This window comes from Scyliorhinus torazame, chromosome 20 (assembly GCF_047496885.1).
Source record: "Scyliorhinus torazame isolate Kashiwa2021f chromosome 20, sScyTor2.1, whole genome shotgun sequence".
NCBI classification, from domain to species: domain Eukaryota; kingdom Metazoa; phylum Chordata; class Chondrichthyes; order Carcharhiniformes; family Scyliorhinidae; genus Scyliorhinus; species Scyliorhinus torazame.
In genome coordinates, this window is record NC_092726.1 from 25,240,944 (window position 1) to 25,256,853 (window position 15,910).

The 15,910-nt window shown below is 50.5% G+C and overlaps 1 protein-coding gene across 1 annotated transcript in view; it reads left to right on the forward strand.

Moving 5' to 3' along the window:
* npc1l1 (NPC1-like 1) overlaps positions 1 to 14,364 on the forward strand; it is a 34,747-nt gene extending 20,383 nt beyond the window's left edge. Inside the window, exons 11-18 of the mRNA XM_072486000.1 lie at positions 2,359 to 2,486; positions 3,974 to 4,103; positions 5,696 to 5,751; positions 6,731 to 6,881; positions 9,435 to 9,666; positions 10,714 to 10,827; positions 11,698 to 11,860; positions 12,907 to 14,364. Of these exons, the coding sequence (XP_072342101.1) occupies positions 2,359 to 2,486; positions 3,974 to 4,103; positions 5,696 to 5,751; positions 6,731 to 6,881; positions 9,435 to 9,666; positions 10,714 to 10,827; positions 11,698 to 11,860; positions 12,907 to 13,175 (1,243 nt within the window). The 3' untranslated portion in view covers positions 13,176 to 14,364. The remainder of the gene's footprint in view (positions 1 to 2,358; positions 2,487 to 3,973; positions 4,104 to 5,695; positions 5,752 to 6,730; positions 6,882 to 9,434; positions 9,667 to 10,713; positions 10,828 to 11,697; positions 11,861 to 12,906) is intronic.
* The last annotated feature ends 1,546 nt before the right edge of the window (positions 14,365 to 15,910 follow it).

The following is a 15,910-nucleotide window of genomic DNA, read 5'->3' on the forward strand; positions in this document are numbered from 1 at the left end:
TAGACAGGAGTGGAAATTTTCGGAACTCCAGTCTGTGGACCCCGAAGAGGAAATGTAATCTTCAAGGCAGAGATTAACAGATTCTTATTCGGTAAGGGAATTGGAGGGGCATGACAACACATGCAGGTAAATGGGTTTAAGTCATGGTGTCGACAGCACTGCTGCACTCCCTCAGGACTGCACTGGGAATGTCGGTGCAGAACTTTGGGCCCCAGTCCCTGGAATAGGGCTTGAACCCCTGACATTTTGACTCGGAGGTCAGGGGTTTGCCATCCACTGACAACACAGGTGCGTTGATGACGAGTCGTGACGGGAGGGGTCCCTGTTTTAAAACATTTATTCATTTATGGGTGTCACTGGCCGGGCCCAGGTTTCATTTTCCCAATTGCCCCTCGAGAAGGCGGTGGGTGAGCCGCCTTCTTGAGCCGCTGCAGACCGTGTGGTGTAGGTACACCCACAGTGCTGTTAGGGAGGGAGTTCCAGGATGTTGCTCCTGCTTTGTCTGTTGGCATATTAGGGAACAAGGGGGGGGGGGCACAACATTCTTAAACCGCACGAGAGTAAATGTGCAATGTAACTAAGGGCAAAGGACAGCTTTTCGGAAATAAGACACAGGCCGGTTTTCAACCAGAATATTTCAAAGTGACATTTTGGGCCGATTTTAGCGGGCTGAGAACCACAACGGTATTCACCCACCTTCAGTCCTTTTTTGGGGGCCCTGGGGAATTTCTCTCCAGCCAAGCCCACACTTAGAAATGTCCCCATCACTGGGGAGCTGAACTTGCCGGCAGCCATTTTGAAAGGGTGCCCCGAACTCTAAGTGAGCTAGAAGGTCACCCCCCCCCCCCCCCCCCCCGCACACCCTCCACCCGAGGGCAATGTTATCCTCCACACACATGGGCACCCCCCCCAAAGTGAGGACACCCTGCTATGGGGTCGCTGAGGCCCTTCCCTTACCTTTTCAGGCCTCCCCACCCCCCTTTCGGCCCCCCCCTCATAACCCCCATCCTTAATCTCCCACCCAACCTTTATGGGGTCCCTTCATTCCTGTCCTTCACCCCTCACCCTTTACAACCCCCCCCTCACGCCCCTTTCATGGGCATGCCCCCCCCCCCCCCCACCCCTCAGACCCTGACCCTTGGCAGTGCCATCTTGGGTCATTATGTTCAAGGCTGTGAGAGACAGATTTTTAATCAGTAAGGAGAATGCAGGGTTATGGAGATAAGGTGGGAATGTGGAGTTGAGGATTATCACATCGGAGTGATCATGATATCACTGGATGGCGTGCAGACTGTATGGGCCGAATGTCGAAACTGAGAATGCCACAAATATTTCATTTCTGTACCATACATTAAGGAGGGCAGTTATATGTAACGTACTCTGACCATACATCCACTGAATAAGTCACAAGAGTGCAATCCTTCGATTATTTGAGACCTGGGGTGAAATTCTCCGGTATTGGCGCGATGTCCGCTGACCGGCGCCCAAAACAGCGCAAATCAGTCGGGCATCGCGCCGCCCCAAAAGTGCGGAATCCTCCGCATCTTGGGGGCCCGAGCCCCAACCTTAAGGGGCTAGGCCCGCGCCGGACTAATTTCCGCCCCGCTAGCTGGCGGAAAAGGCCTTTGGTGCCCCGCCAGCTGGCGCGGAAATGACATCTCCGGACGGCGCATGCGCGGGAGCGTTAGCGGCCGCTCACGGCATTCCCGCGCATGCACTGTGGAGGGAGTCTCCTCCGCCTCCGCCATGGTGGAGACCGTGGCGACGGCGGAAGGAAAAGAGTGCCCCCACGGCTCAGGCCCGCCCGCGGATTGGTGGGCCCCGATCGCAGGCCAGGCCACCGGGGGGACACCCCCCGGGGCCAGATCGCCCCGCGCCCCTCCCCCCCCCAGGACCCCGGAACCCGCCCGCGCCGCCTTGTCCCACCGGTAAGGTAGGTGGTTTAATCTACGCCGGCGGGACAGGCATTCTAGCAGCGGGACTTCGGCCCATCCGGGCCGGAGAATCGCGGGGGGGGAGCCCGCCAACCGGCGCGGCGCGATTCCCGCCCCCGCCGAATATCCGGTGCCGGAGAATTCGTCAACCGGCGGGGGCGGGATTCACGCCAGCCCCCGCTGATTCTCCGACCCGGCAGGGGGTCGGAGAATCTCGCCCCTGATTTTAATTTTAGTGATTTTCGTGAAGTACGGTGACGTGTTTGGTCCGAATTTGAAGATTTTCTCAAGGGGCCCATTATCTATCGAACGGCCCAAAGTGTTCGCTCTTCCGGGATTTCTTGACAGAGTCGATCAAAGCTGTTTGTTCAAAATGGTTCGAACCGCCTTCTCTCACCTTCTGAAACATATTTACCCCCCTCAGATCCTACCTGGCCATTCCAGCCACCTCCTGGGTGGATGATTTTATCGACTGGCTCAATCCTATATCTCGTTGCTGCCGACTATACACCTTTGGACCCAATACTGGCAACTTCTGCCCGTCGACTGCAAGTAAGACCCTTTTCCCCTTCGTCACAGCTTTTAAAAAAGATTTCGGACAGGTTGCTGAATGTTCAAGTTCAAGAAGGTGGGGGGGGGGGGGGAGGGGAGGAGGTGGCAGAGTGGTTAGCACTGTCGCCTCAAAGCGCCCAAGGACCTGGTTTTGATTCCGATCCTTGGGTCACTGTCTGTGCGGAGTTTGCACGTTCTCCCCGTGTGTGTGCGTGGGTTTCCTCCGGGTGCTCCGGTTTCCTCCCACAGTCCAAAGATGTGCAGGCTAGGTGGATTGGCCACACTAAATTGTCCCTTAGTGTCCAAAGGCTAGGTAGGGTGACTGGGTTATGGGAATAGTGCGGGGCGGGGGGATTGGGCCTAGGCCTAGGGCCTAGGGCATAGGAGGAGCAGTGCATGCTCGTTGGGCCGAAAGGCCTCCTTATGCACTGTAAGGATTCTAGCAACTCTGGCACAGAGTTGATCAGGCAAAACTGTTCCCCATTAGTGGAAGGAGCGAGAACGACAGGAAAAACCTTCTCATGCAGCGAGCGGTAAGGATCTGGAACACGCTGCTTGAGAGTGCGGTGGAGACAAATTCAGGCCAGGCCTTCGGAAGGGATTTTGGAGAATTATTTTAAGGGAATATAATTTGCAGGGGGAAATGGCGGGGTGGGGGTGGGGGGTGGGGGGGGGGGGGGTGGCGGTGGGGGGGGGAAGCAGATACATTAACGGTGTTCAAAGGGCATCTTGACGAACACATGGATAGGACGGGTATAGAGGGAGACGGCACAAGGAAGTGCTGAGGGTTTTGGCCAAGGTTGGTATCATGGCCGGTACAGGCTTGGAGGGCCGAAGGGCCTGTTCCTGTGCTGTATTGTTCTTTGTTCATTGCATAATTCTGCGATTATTAAAGGAACAATGAGCCCCTCCAAACACTTATTCTTCGAACAAAGGGGAATTTATAGACAGGCTCTTCAAAATGGTAGCTTGCAAACCTCAAAACAAAATGGCCACTGTTCGATGAGATTCGTCATTGAGCACTTGATGAACAATCCTGAGTGTGCTAATAGCTACACTAACAACCAATTCAAGATAACCAGTCGACCTAGTAATGTGGCGCGCTCATCCTTGTTAGAAGTGACTTACATTCATAGACCGGCACCCGTTCTCCGCAAAAGAGGAATATATTCCAGCCTCGTGCTTTTCTCGAATTTCAGGGGTGCTTGGGGAGCCGATCGTTCCCTATGGCTTTCTCCATGGAAACACCTCAGCCAATCAGAGTTGACGTGCCAGTGACTCAGTATCCTGTTCTCCCGTGGTATAAATTGTTGTGAGAGTTTTGAAATTTGGCATTCTTGTGTTAGTCCTGACGAGTGCAAGTTGAAAAACTTCAGCAACACGTCTCTATCATCAGTAATATCCGACAATTGTTGAATTAAATTTCAAAATGGCCGTATATTTCTCGAAGTAACCCATTTACTCTTCTTCCATTTCCTCATGCCCAGGTCAGTTTCTCTGCCTCAAGAAATGCATGCCGCATAATAACAATGGCATCATCAGGCCGACAGAGGAAGAATTCAATCAGTACCTTCCCATTTTCCTGGACGACGCTCCCATCCTTCAGTGCTCCAAAGGGTAAGTTGTTCCGGGATTCAGCAGGGAGGGAGGTAGGCAAGGTCGTGCGGGAGGCTGGGAAGAGCACCGCTTTGAGATCCTGGCGGCGGCACGGTGGTTAGCACTGCCGCCTCACAGTGCCAGGGACCCGGGTTCGATTCCAGCCTTGGACACTCTCTGTGCGGAGGATGCACGTTCTCCCCGTGTGTGTGGATGGGTTTCCTCCGGGTGCTCCGGTTTCCTCCCACCGTCCAAAGATGTGCAGGTTAGGTGGATTGGCCGTGCTAAATTACCCCATAATAGGATTACGAGGTTGCTGGGATAGGGCTGGGGGATTGGGCCTAGTTAGGGTGCTCTTTCAGAGGGTCGGGGCAGACTCGATGGGCCACATAGCCTCCCCCGGCACTGTAGTGGTTCCATAAAATAAGAGATGGCAAATGCCTCAAGTTGGAGGTACCACTCTGTCGCAAAATGAATAAGAAGGTCAGAAATAGATTCAGGAGTCGGACGTCACAAGGTCTTGGCTGACCTTTCACCTCGACTCCGAGTTTCCCCACATCCCTTAATTCTTGTCGTGCCCAGAAAATCTATCGATCTCTGTCTTGAATAAACTCGACGAGCCTCCATCGTCCTCTGGGGTAAATAATTCCAAAGATGCATCGCCCTCCTGGGTGAAGAAATCCCTCCCCATATCAGTCCAAAATGGCCGCCCACTCATCCTGTGAGTAGGGGCAGGAGTTCTACAGGGCAAAGAAATCAAATGTGAACAGGCATAGGTTCAATGAGACTCCAGGGAATGGAGGCCTAGTCTTCTCAATCTATCCCGCCTTACGTAACTGTAAGCTGTAGGCCGAGCGTGGCCTCACCAAGGGCCTGTACAATTGTGGTAAACATCCTTCATTCCGACGCTCCAATCCCTTTGTAACGAATGCTAACAGACCGTTTGCTACATTTTTAACCCTCTTCTGATAGGGTGTCCAAAATATATACAGAGCAGGAGGAGGCCATTCAGCCCATCGAGTCCACATTGACCCTCCGAAAGAACAATTGACCATGGTCAGACCGCCTAACTTGCCCATCTTTGGACACTAAGGGGCCATTGATCATGGACAGTCCACATCACCTGCTCATCTTTGGTCACTAGGGGGCAATTGATCATGGCCAGTCCACCTAACCTTTAGATCTTCGACCCGTGGGAGGAAACCGGAGCACCCGGAGGAAACCCACGCAGACAAGGAGAGAACGTGCAAACTCTACTGTCACCCAAGGCTGGAATCGAAGGCATGGAATCGGGTCCCTGGCGCTGTGAGGCAACAGTGGGCGCTGTGAGGCAACAGTGCTAAACACTGTGCCGGATGTCAAAGTACATTTGAAACTGTAGACAACAGAACGTCCAATAAAATTAAACTTTCCTTCAGATCTTTGGCGCACCTCAATATAATGGCAATATTCTTGATGCTGACAACGAATAATCTCTGTTAGGCGTACAAACAGCTCGCGCACAAACTCAATTTAACTTTAAAACCGTGATGGTGGATTGAGCAGTTTTAGAAAAGCAAGTGGGCCTCTCTTCAATCCTATTTTCCTATGTGAGGATGTGCTTTACTTTCCAGAGGCCTGGGAGCTTACGGGAACGCAGTGAAAAGGGGTGAGAATGGAGAGATTCTGGGTAAGAAGTGGAACTATCTTCATTTATAATGTGACCATCCAAAGCAGGAACATGAGTTGGCGCCTAGCGCCTGCTCCGCTATTCAAATAAGATCATGGTTGTCCTGATAGTAACCTCAAACCTTCGTCTTCCCCACCCCCGATAACCTTTCAGCCCTTGTGTGCTTCTGTTGAATGACACCAAGGACAAATTAAAAACGGGTTACTGCAGTGCATCTTGTAGATGGTACACACGGCTGCCACTGTGCGTCGGTGGGGGAGGGAGTGAATGTTTGTGGATGGGGTGCCGATCAAGCGGGGCTGCTTTGTCCTGGATGGTGTCGAGCTTCTTGAGTGTTGTTGGGAGCCGCACTCATCCAGGCAAGTGGGGAGTATTCCATCACACTCCTGACTTGTGCCTTGTAGATGGTGGACAGGCTTTGGGGACTCAGGAGGTGAGTTACTCTCCGCAGGATTCCCAGCCTCTGACCTGCTCTGGTAGCCACAGTATTTATGTGGCTGGGTCCAGTTCAGTTTCTGATCAATGGTAACCCCCAGGATGTTGAATGTGGGGGATTCTGAGATGGTAATGACATTGAATGTCAAGGGGCGATGGTTAGATTGTCTCATTGGAGATGGTTATTGCCTGGCACTTGTGTGGCGCGAATGTAACTTGCCACTTGTCAGCCCCGAGCCTGGATATTGTCCGGGCCTTGCTGCATTGGGACAGGGACTGCTTCAGTATCTGAGGAGTCGCGAATGGTGCTGAACATTGTGCAGTCGTCAGAGAACAACACCACTTCTGACCTTATGATGGAAGGGAGGTCCTCTACCATCTAGAAGGACAAGGGCCGCAGATACCTGGGAACCCCACCACCTGGAGGTTCCCCTCCAAGTCACTCACCACCCAGACTTGGGAATATATCGGCCGTTCCTTCACTGTTGCTATTCACCTTAAACAGGGGCGGGATCACCTTCGTATAACCTGTGTTGTTGACCAGCCTCCAGGTTCATGGCCTATCACACGCCTCTGAAAAACTCGCAGGAATACACTGCCGCTCTGAAGGTAGCCCGTGAGCTCGCTGCTAACATCACGGACAGCATGCGGCGCATTCCCGGAACGGACCCAAACTTTGAAGTCTTCCCCTACACGTAAGTTTTCGCCGGAGATTAAAAGGGTTTCTTTGACAAGATTTACCCTGCTGCCACCCTGCAAATCTATCATTCACATGTCACTAACAGTAAGGCATCTGTAGTGTTCGGATGCTCTGTGTTTGATTGAGCACGCCTGGGCATCGATGCGCACTATGCTCGATTAGTTGTGCCTAGGTGTGAACTCGGAGTAAAGGTTTTAAAAACCTGCAGAAATGAGCTGGACGTCAGAGTTGAAGCTGGGAGCAGATACCTTATTGCCTATCACTAATTTCCCTTTGAGAAGGTGATGGTGAGCAGAAGTAGGCCATTCGGCCCATCAATTCTGTCCGCCATTCAATCATGGATGATCAGATATGATAATCCTCAACTCCACTTTCCCGCCTTATCCCCTCGATTCCCTTCCTGATTAAAAATCGGTCTCGGCCTTGACCATAGCGACCCAGCCTCTGCAGCTCTCTGCGGTAAAGAATTCCACAGATTCACTCCCCTCTGAGAGAAGAAATTCCTCCTCATTTCTGTCTTAAATGGACGATCCCTTACTCTGAGATTCTGCCCCCTGGTCCTAGACTCTCCCACAAGGGGAAACAGCCTCTCAGCATTGACCCTGTCAATCCCTCCCAGAATCCTCTATGTCTCAATAAGGTCGCCTCTCATTCTTCTAAACTCCATTGGGAACAGACCCGGCCTACTCAACCTCCCCTCACAAGAAAATCCCTCACTACCCGGGATCAACCGAGTGAACCTTCTCTGGACTGCCTCCAATGCCATCTTTCCTTAGATAAGGGGACCAAAACTGTTCAGGGTATTCCAGATGTGGTCTAACTAGTGCCTTGTATAATTTTAGTAAGACTTCCCTATTTTTAGACTCCATTCCCTTTGAAATAAAGGCCATTTGCCTTCCCAGTTACCTGTTGAACTTGCATGCTAGCTTTTTGTGATTGGTGCATGGGAACCCCCAAATCCCCACATGCTGCAACTTTCTGCATTCTCTCTCCATTTAAACAATATTCAGCTTCTTTATTCTTCCTACCAAAGTGAACACCTTCACATTTATCTGCATTATAGTCCATCTGCCAAGATTTTGCCCACTCACCTATCCTGTCTATATCCCTCTGTAGACACTTTGTGTTATCCTCACCACTTGCTGTCCCAGCTATTTTTGCAAACGTGGCAACGGTGCATTCACTTCCCTCGTCCAAGTCATTAATATATATTGTAAATAATTGTGGACCCAGCACTGATCCCTGTGACACTCCACTAGTTACTGGTTGCCTATTGCAACTCTCTATCTTCTATGAGTTAGCCAATCCTCTATCCATGCTAATTTACTACCCCCAACACCATGGGCTCCTATCTTATTATGTAGGCTTGTGTGCAGTAGGTGGTGGTGTTCTCAGGAATCTGCTGCCTTTCTCCTTGTCATGTGAGAGTACCTTTAAGAAATGGGTGTTTATAAATGGGGGTGTATATAAATATCTGTAGTGAGAGTACCTTTAAGAAATGGGTGTTTATAAATGGGTGTGTATATAAATATCTGTAGTGAGAGTACCTTTAATAAATGGGTGTTTATAAATGGGGGTGTATATAAATATCTGTAGTGAGAGTACCTTTAACAAATGGGTGTTTATAAATGGGTGTGTATATAAATATCTGTAGTGAGAGTACCTTTAATAAATGAGTGTTTATAAATGGGTGTGTATATAAATATCTGTAGTGAGAGTACCTTTAAGAAATGGGTGTTTACTACTGCAGTGATGTCAGAGAGTGGGTGGAGCTGGGCTGTCAGCTTTTAACTTTTGTTTTAGGCTGTTTGCTGCAGGGTGTGTTTTAGCTTCGTTTTCAGAGCTGGATAGCTGCAGTCACAGCCAGAAGGTGTATGAATCTCTCTCTGTAATCTAAAGACTGTAAATCGATCCTGGTGATTTAAAACTAATAACAGTAGTGACTTTAATCTGATGTGCTTCTGGTAAAAGGTGTTTTAAGACGTATGGATGTTAAAAGGAACACTTGAAGGATTACTTAGTGTTATATTCTTTGGGGGTTGTATTTGAATTAATGGTTGCTAAGATGTATGATTTAAAAAGGTTAACTTGAGTTCATATAATGAACATTGTTTTGCTTTTAAAGAATTATTTTCCATTTCTGCTGTCCCACACCTGTAGAGTGGACCGTGTGCTCCCCACACCACAATCTAGTAAAAGTTGTGGGTCAGGTGAACTCCATGATACACTTTGGGGTTCTCTAAATCCTGGCCCATAACAAGATGGTAGAGGTCGCGGGGTTGGAAGGTGTTGCCTAAGGAGCCTTGGTGAGTTGTTGCAGTGCATTGTGTAGATGGTACACACGGCTGCCACTGTGCGTCGGTGGGGGAGGGAGTGAATGTTTGTGGATGAGGTGCCGATCAAGCGGGGCTGCTTTGTCCTGGATGGTGTCGAGCTTCTTGAGTGTTGTTGGGAGCCGCGCTCATCCAGGCAAGTGGAGAGTATTCCATCACACTCCTGACTTGTGCCTTGTGGACAGTTGCTGACCAATATTCCATCTGGCTTCCAGGATCACCTACGTATATTACGAACAGTATCTAACTGTCGTGAAGGAGGGGATTTTCAATATTGGCCTGTGCTTGATACCAACCTTCGTGGTGTGCTGTATCCTGCTGGGGATGGACATTCGTTCGGGAATTCTGAACTTGGTCACCATCATCATGATCATCGTGGACACGGTGGGAGTCATGACACTGTGGGGCATTGACTTCAACGCTGTGTCTCTTATCAACCTGGTCACGGTAAGAGCCCAACGTAAGGCCACCTACTGAGCCGCGTCTAAACCGCCTCGGCAACCCTTCCCGTAAAATGGGTCGTCACGGCGGAGAAAGCAACCATTCAGCCCATTAAGTACCAGCCAGCTCTCTGTCAATCAATCCAGTTTAGTCCCATTCCGCCCGCTCCATCCCCGCAACCCGACACATTCATTTCCCTCAATCGTCCATCCACCGTCCTTCCGAAATTACTCATCTTCTGTTCCTCCACCCCCCTCACAGGCAACGACTTCCAGCTCCTTGCCACTCGCTGGGTCAATATGTTCTTCCTCACATCCACCCCCCCCCCCTCCGATCTCTCATCCAAAACCTTAAATCTTTACCCCCCCGCTCTGTCCCAATAACTAACGAGAACAGCTTCTTTTTATCAACTTAATCTAAACCCGTCACCATCTTGTAAACCTCGTTCAAATCTCCCCCTGAACCCCCCTTCACTCTGAGGAGTTCAACCTCACCTCGGGAGCTGGAATTCCCCCTCATCCCTGGAATTGTGGTCAATTTGACCACCTTCTGAAGGTTTCAAATAGGGACTAATTACATATTGCACTCCTTAAATGACCAATACCTTGGAGAAATGAAGATAAACAAAAACCGGGCCTAGGCGGGGAGGCTTCAGGTGTCAACGCTGAACAAGCCAGGGGCGAAAGATCTTCCTTTCTCTGCGGAAATAATGCTGCCATATAACCTTCGATTACCCCATTACCAAATACGCCGACAATATTAATTTCCGCAGAAGTTGGCATCATTAAGGTGTTTTTGCAAGCGATTTGCGCAATTCTGCGGTTTGTACACCCATTGCTTGCCCGCTTGGCGTGCCTGACTTGCCTGACACATGACTAACGGCACGCCACTGTCCCGTTTATGGCTGGGAGGGTTTCGGTCGGTTTCGCCCACTCTCTGCGAGCGTGTCAGGGACTTTCGGCCGGGCAGCGGGCACCGTCTCTGTGCCCTCCTCTATCTTCGAGGTCTAATTGGATGGTTTTTTTTCCCCTCTCTCCCCCACCCTCCCCCCAGGCCGTTGGCATGTCTGTAGAGTTTGTCTCCCATCTCACCCGTTCCTTTGCCATCAGCGCCAAGCGGGATAAGGTGGAACGGGCAAAGGAGGCTACCGCCTACATGGGCAGTGCGGTAAGTACGGCAAGTGGGTCACAGGGGGGGCATTTTGGGCAGATGGACGGTGTTTTGAACAGCTGAACAGTTTGTCCCCCGTAGAGTTAAAGGTCAGCGTGAGCCCCGTGTTTCTCAGTGCATGAAACCGGAGAAATTGTTCTTTGTCGAAAAGAGAGACATATTGCCTTGCCGTCAACAGGACAAATCCAAGCATGCCAAATTTCCTGAAGGCGCTAGTAGGTACACAAAACGATTAGTCGAGCCCTCGCTTATAGCTTATAGCTATACGAGATGTTATGGGTTATGGGGATAGGGTGGAGGTGTTGACCTTGGGTAGGGTGCTCTTTCCAGGAGCCGGTGCAGACTCGAGGGCCGAATGGCCTCCTTCTGCACTGTAAATTCTATGATAATCTATGTGATTCCGCGATTGGGCAGCACTTGATCAACAATCCTGGGTATGCTGATGGCTACACTAACAACCAATTTCAGATAATCGGCCCCGCTCATAACGTGGCTCATTTGTACGTGCTTGGAATGACGTAACATTCATAGGCAGCGATCCATCCTCTGCAAACAAAAGGAACATGTTCAAGCCTCACACCTTTCTCGAAGTACCCAGGAGCCTCTGGATTGCTCCCGTTGCTTTCTCCTTGGCAACGCCTCAGCCGTCTTGCCCACCAATCAGCTTCCTTCTCTCCCGCCAGGTAAATTGCTGCGAGTGTTAGAAATTTGGCATTCTTGCATTTGTCCGGATAAATCCGGGATAAGACAGTTCGATAAGACAGCCACGTTGACATTCCGTGTTGCTAAGTTCGATGTATTGATAAAGAAGGTTTTGTTGCCCGGGCCGGGAGGTATAACGGACTCTATTTTTTGCTCCCCCCCCAGGTCTTTGCAGGCGTTGCCATGACGAACCTTCCCGGAATTATTGTCCTGTACTTTGCCCAGTCGCAGCTCATCCAGATTTTCTTCTTCCGGCTCAACCTGGTGATCACGTTACTGGGTTTGCTCCACGGCCTGGTGTTCCTGCCAGTCCTCCTCAGTTACTTTGGTGAGTGCCAATGTCACCAGCTGGCACAGAACTTAGCCTTGAAAAACGTGAGGTCCTTCCTTTGGAAGGAATAACACGACAAGGGAGTACTCAATGAATGGCAGGACACTAGGAAGTACAGAGGACAAGCGGGACCTTGGGGTACATGTCCACAGATCCCTGAAGGCAGCAAGACAGGTAGATAAGGTGGTTAAGAAGGCGTGATGGGATACTTGCCTTTATTAGCCGAGGTATAGACTATAAGAGCGGGGAGGATATGATGGAGCTGTGTAAAACGCTGGTTAGGTCACAGCTAGAGTACTGTGTGCAGTTCTCGTCGCCACTCTATAGGAAGGATGTGGTTGCACTAGAGAGGGTGCAGAGGAGATTCACCAGGACGTTGCCTGGGCTGGAGCGTTTCAGCTATGGAGAGAGGCTGGTTAGGCTGGGGTTGTTTTCCTTGGAGCAGAGAAGGCTGAGGGGGACCTGATTGAGGTGGACAACATTATGAGGGACACAGATAGGGTGGATAGGGAGGAACGTTTCCCCTTAGTAGAGGAGTCAATAAGGAGGGGGGGCACAGATTTTAAGGTGAAAGGCAGGAGGTTTAGAGGGGATCTGAGGAAAAGGTTTTTCGTCCAGAGGATGGTGGTAATCTGCAGTACACTGTCTGGGAGGCAATCTTTGGACAAGCACTTGACATATAACATTCAAGGCTACGGGCCTAGTTCTGGGAGGTGGGATTAGTGTAGATTTAATGTTGTTTTGTCAGTGCAGACTCAATGGTGTGAAGGGCCTCTCCTGCGTGGGTTTCCTCCGGGTGCTCTGGTTTCCCCCCACAGTCCAAAGATGTGCAGGTGAGATGGGGATACGGGGACAGGATGGAGGGAGGCCCAGGCAGTGTGCTCTTTCGGATGGTCGGTGCAGATTTGATGGTCCGAAGGCCTCCTTCTGCACTGTAGTGATTCTATGATTCTGAACATGTTAAATATTCTAATGAAAACTAGTTGTTGACGGGCATTGGGTCACACATTTCACGTCACAAAACCGTCTGCTTCCATTTCCAGGCCCCGACGTCAGCCCCGCTGTGACCCTGCAGCAACGCACAGCCACGGAGTCACTGTCGGGGAAAATATATTCCAATAGTTACTTCCAAAACTTTGGGTTTGAAGGACCCGCCGACGGGAAGAAGGACCAGCCAATGCCGCAAAGCAACGGGACAGCTAAGATGGAGGAGCACCCGGTAACCAAGGGCGACGAGGGCCCTTCGGCGGGAGAATTCACCTCGACAGGAGCTTGCCCAGATGTCACGGAGCCCACAGTGACTTCACTTTGAGGACTCCTTCAGCTCGGGAATTCGGGATGTGGCCGCTCAGCCAATGGGCCCATGAGCTCTCCATGCCAATCAGTCACTGGACAAGGCCACAGGCCTCGAACATTCTGCTACCCACCCACCCATCCAGTGTTGACATCTCTGCAACCGCGCCCATGACAAATTGTCCCCGTTCTCAGCAATGATGTAGCATTCATTCCAGTTGCCCGCACCTGCCTCAATAGTCCAAGCATGCACAAGAGATGAACGCTCAAGAGGTGCAAAGAGGGACTGGATCACGGTTACCATTGCTGGTGTCCACGAGGCCCCACAATCTGGGTTTCACTGAGCTCCCCTCTTCACTCCTTCCAACGCCTGCACCCCTAACCCCCTCCCCCAGCCCCGCCAACCATTGCCACCTCCAAACCTGATGCAAAGGTGCCCACCTCAAAACTGTGACAGTTCTCCCTCGCCTCTTTCCGCGGGAGGTGGTCACCATCCCGTACCAGCCTCCCCGACCAGGCGCCGGAATGTGGCGACTCGGGGCTTTTCACAGTAACTTCATTTGAAGCCTACTTGTGACAATAAGCGGTTTTCATTTCATTTTCATTTCATCCAAACTCTTGCCCTGATAATGCCGAACCCTCCCCGAATTCTCCTGGTGTTCCACCTGCTCAATGTGGGACAATGGCCGCATGCTTACCGTTGGAAAAAATGCTGGCTATTGTGCAGAGCTATCCCAATTGGCTCCACTCTTTCCCCCATCTCCCCAGCAAAATGTTTCCCATTTTAAATAATTGTCCAACGTTTACGTTTACTGTTGAATCTGCTTCCACCAGCTCTTTCACTAGCCCTTGCACGAGCTCAGGTGTGTGAAGATACAAAACCTCCCTCATTGCCCCTCAATGTGTTTCCATTTCTCTCATTCACTGTGCCCAGTACCCGTATCATTTCAAATTTGTAATTGAACCCTGGAACCCTTCTCGTGAATCCTTTCTTCATCTCCCAAATGCCTTTGTATCGTCTCGGAAAAAAACGTGGTGCAGAGGACTTGACATATCGGTTGAAGCTGTGTTTTCAAAAGGTTTCAGCATTATGTCCTTGCTTTTGTATTCTTATGATCCATGTTGGCGAAGGATAGAACTGGAACTAATCTTTGACGCACTTTTATATTTATTTGCAGAGTTACTCATTACACGCATATACCACCTAACCCCAATGGTTGCAGTTTCTGTCTGTGTCTATTTACAGGGGCTCGAGTAAATTCTCAATTAGTGTCCATCTCTTGCATATATTTCAACGCAAATTAATACACAACTAACGCCATTCAGCATTGGGGGAGGGAGGTTGGGGAGTGGGGGGGAATAAGTGGTTGCACCATTCTACTGGTTACACCAGCTGCCTTCTGTAAAAGTGACCACAAGAGCTGTTGGATTGTTGGCAAACGCGCACCAGCTGAGGGCAACTAGAGACAGTCAATAAATGCCAGGCTGCCAGCGATGCCTTGTATTTAGAAAAATTGTTAACCTTTCCCTCCCTGTGCATATTTTCATAGAATTTAGTGCAGAAGGAGGCCATTTGGCCCATCGAGTCTGCAATGGCCCGTAGGAAAGAGCACCCCACTTAAGCCCACACCTCCACCCTATTCCCGTAACCCAGCAACCCCACCCAACCTTGGGAAGCACGGTGGCGCAGTGAGTATCACTGCTGCCTCACGTCGCCGAGGTCCCAGGTTCGATCCCAGCTCTCGGTCACTGTCCATGTGGAGTTTGCACATTCTCCCCGTGTTTGCGTGGGTTTCACCCCCACAACCCAAAGATGTGCAGGGTAGGTGGATTGGCCACGCTAAATTGCCCCTTAATTGGAAAAAATGAACTGGGTACTCTAAATTTATTTAAAAAAAGAAAATACCCACCCAACCTTGTTGACACTAAGGGCAATTGATCATGGCCAATCCACCTAACCTGCACATCTTTGGACTGTGGGAGGGAACCGGAGCATCCGGAGGAAACCCACGCACACATGGGGGAGAACGTGCAGACTCCCACACAGACAGTGACCCAAGCCGGGAATCGAACCTGCGACCCTGGAGCTGTGAAGCAACTGTGCTAACCTCTGTGCTACCGTGCTGCCCTTGTGGATCCCCCCCCCCCTTACAAGGCAGCTTCCATATTCCACTTACCCAGTCGATTGAAAAAGTGATTCACGTTTCAGGAGAAGCTGGAAGAGTTGACAGTTCTGAGATTTAGTCGACAAACGTGGATTGACTGGCGCTATGGCTGCGGAAACACTATTTTGGTGCCCTGCATATGAAACAGGCCAAGTTGTGTGAGCTCGGGGACGCTTAATCCAAGACTTCAGAAAGGGATTGCAATCCACAGCGTCTCCCAGAAATCCCGAGCAACAGAGTAAAGTTGCTTCATCGAAGTTGCGGGGCAGAAACCCTTTCCCCTGTCTGACCTTCCAAGCCAAAATGGTAACAACTTCCTCAAATGTTTACAGAAACCAGAGATGAAGTGGATTAGAGGTTTTAGACTTACGATGCCCTCAGACCTTTTCCAATGCAGCGGGAAAATGAATTTGACTCACTGTCGCCGCGGCGACTGCATTCGTTTGTTTCAATTTGTAGATCAGAAGAATTCAGTTCAAATTCAACGGAAGGTTTGCCTGCTATTCGACGAGCGCTCAGTTCGGATCTTGAATTCACCCCAACAGGCAGACAAAGGAAGATTTTCATTTATATAGCACCTCCGCCGTCC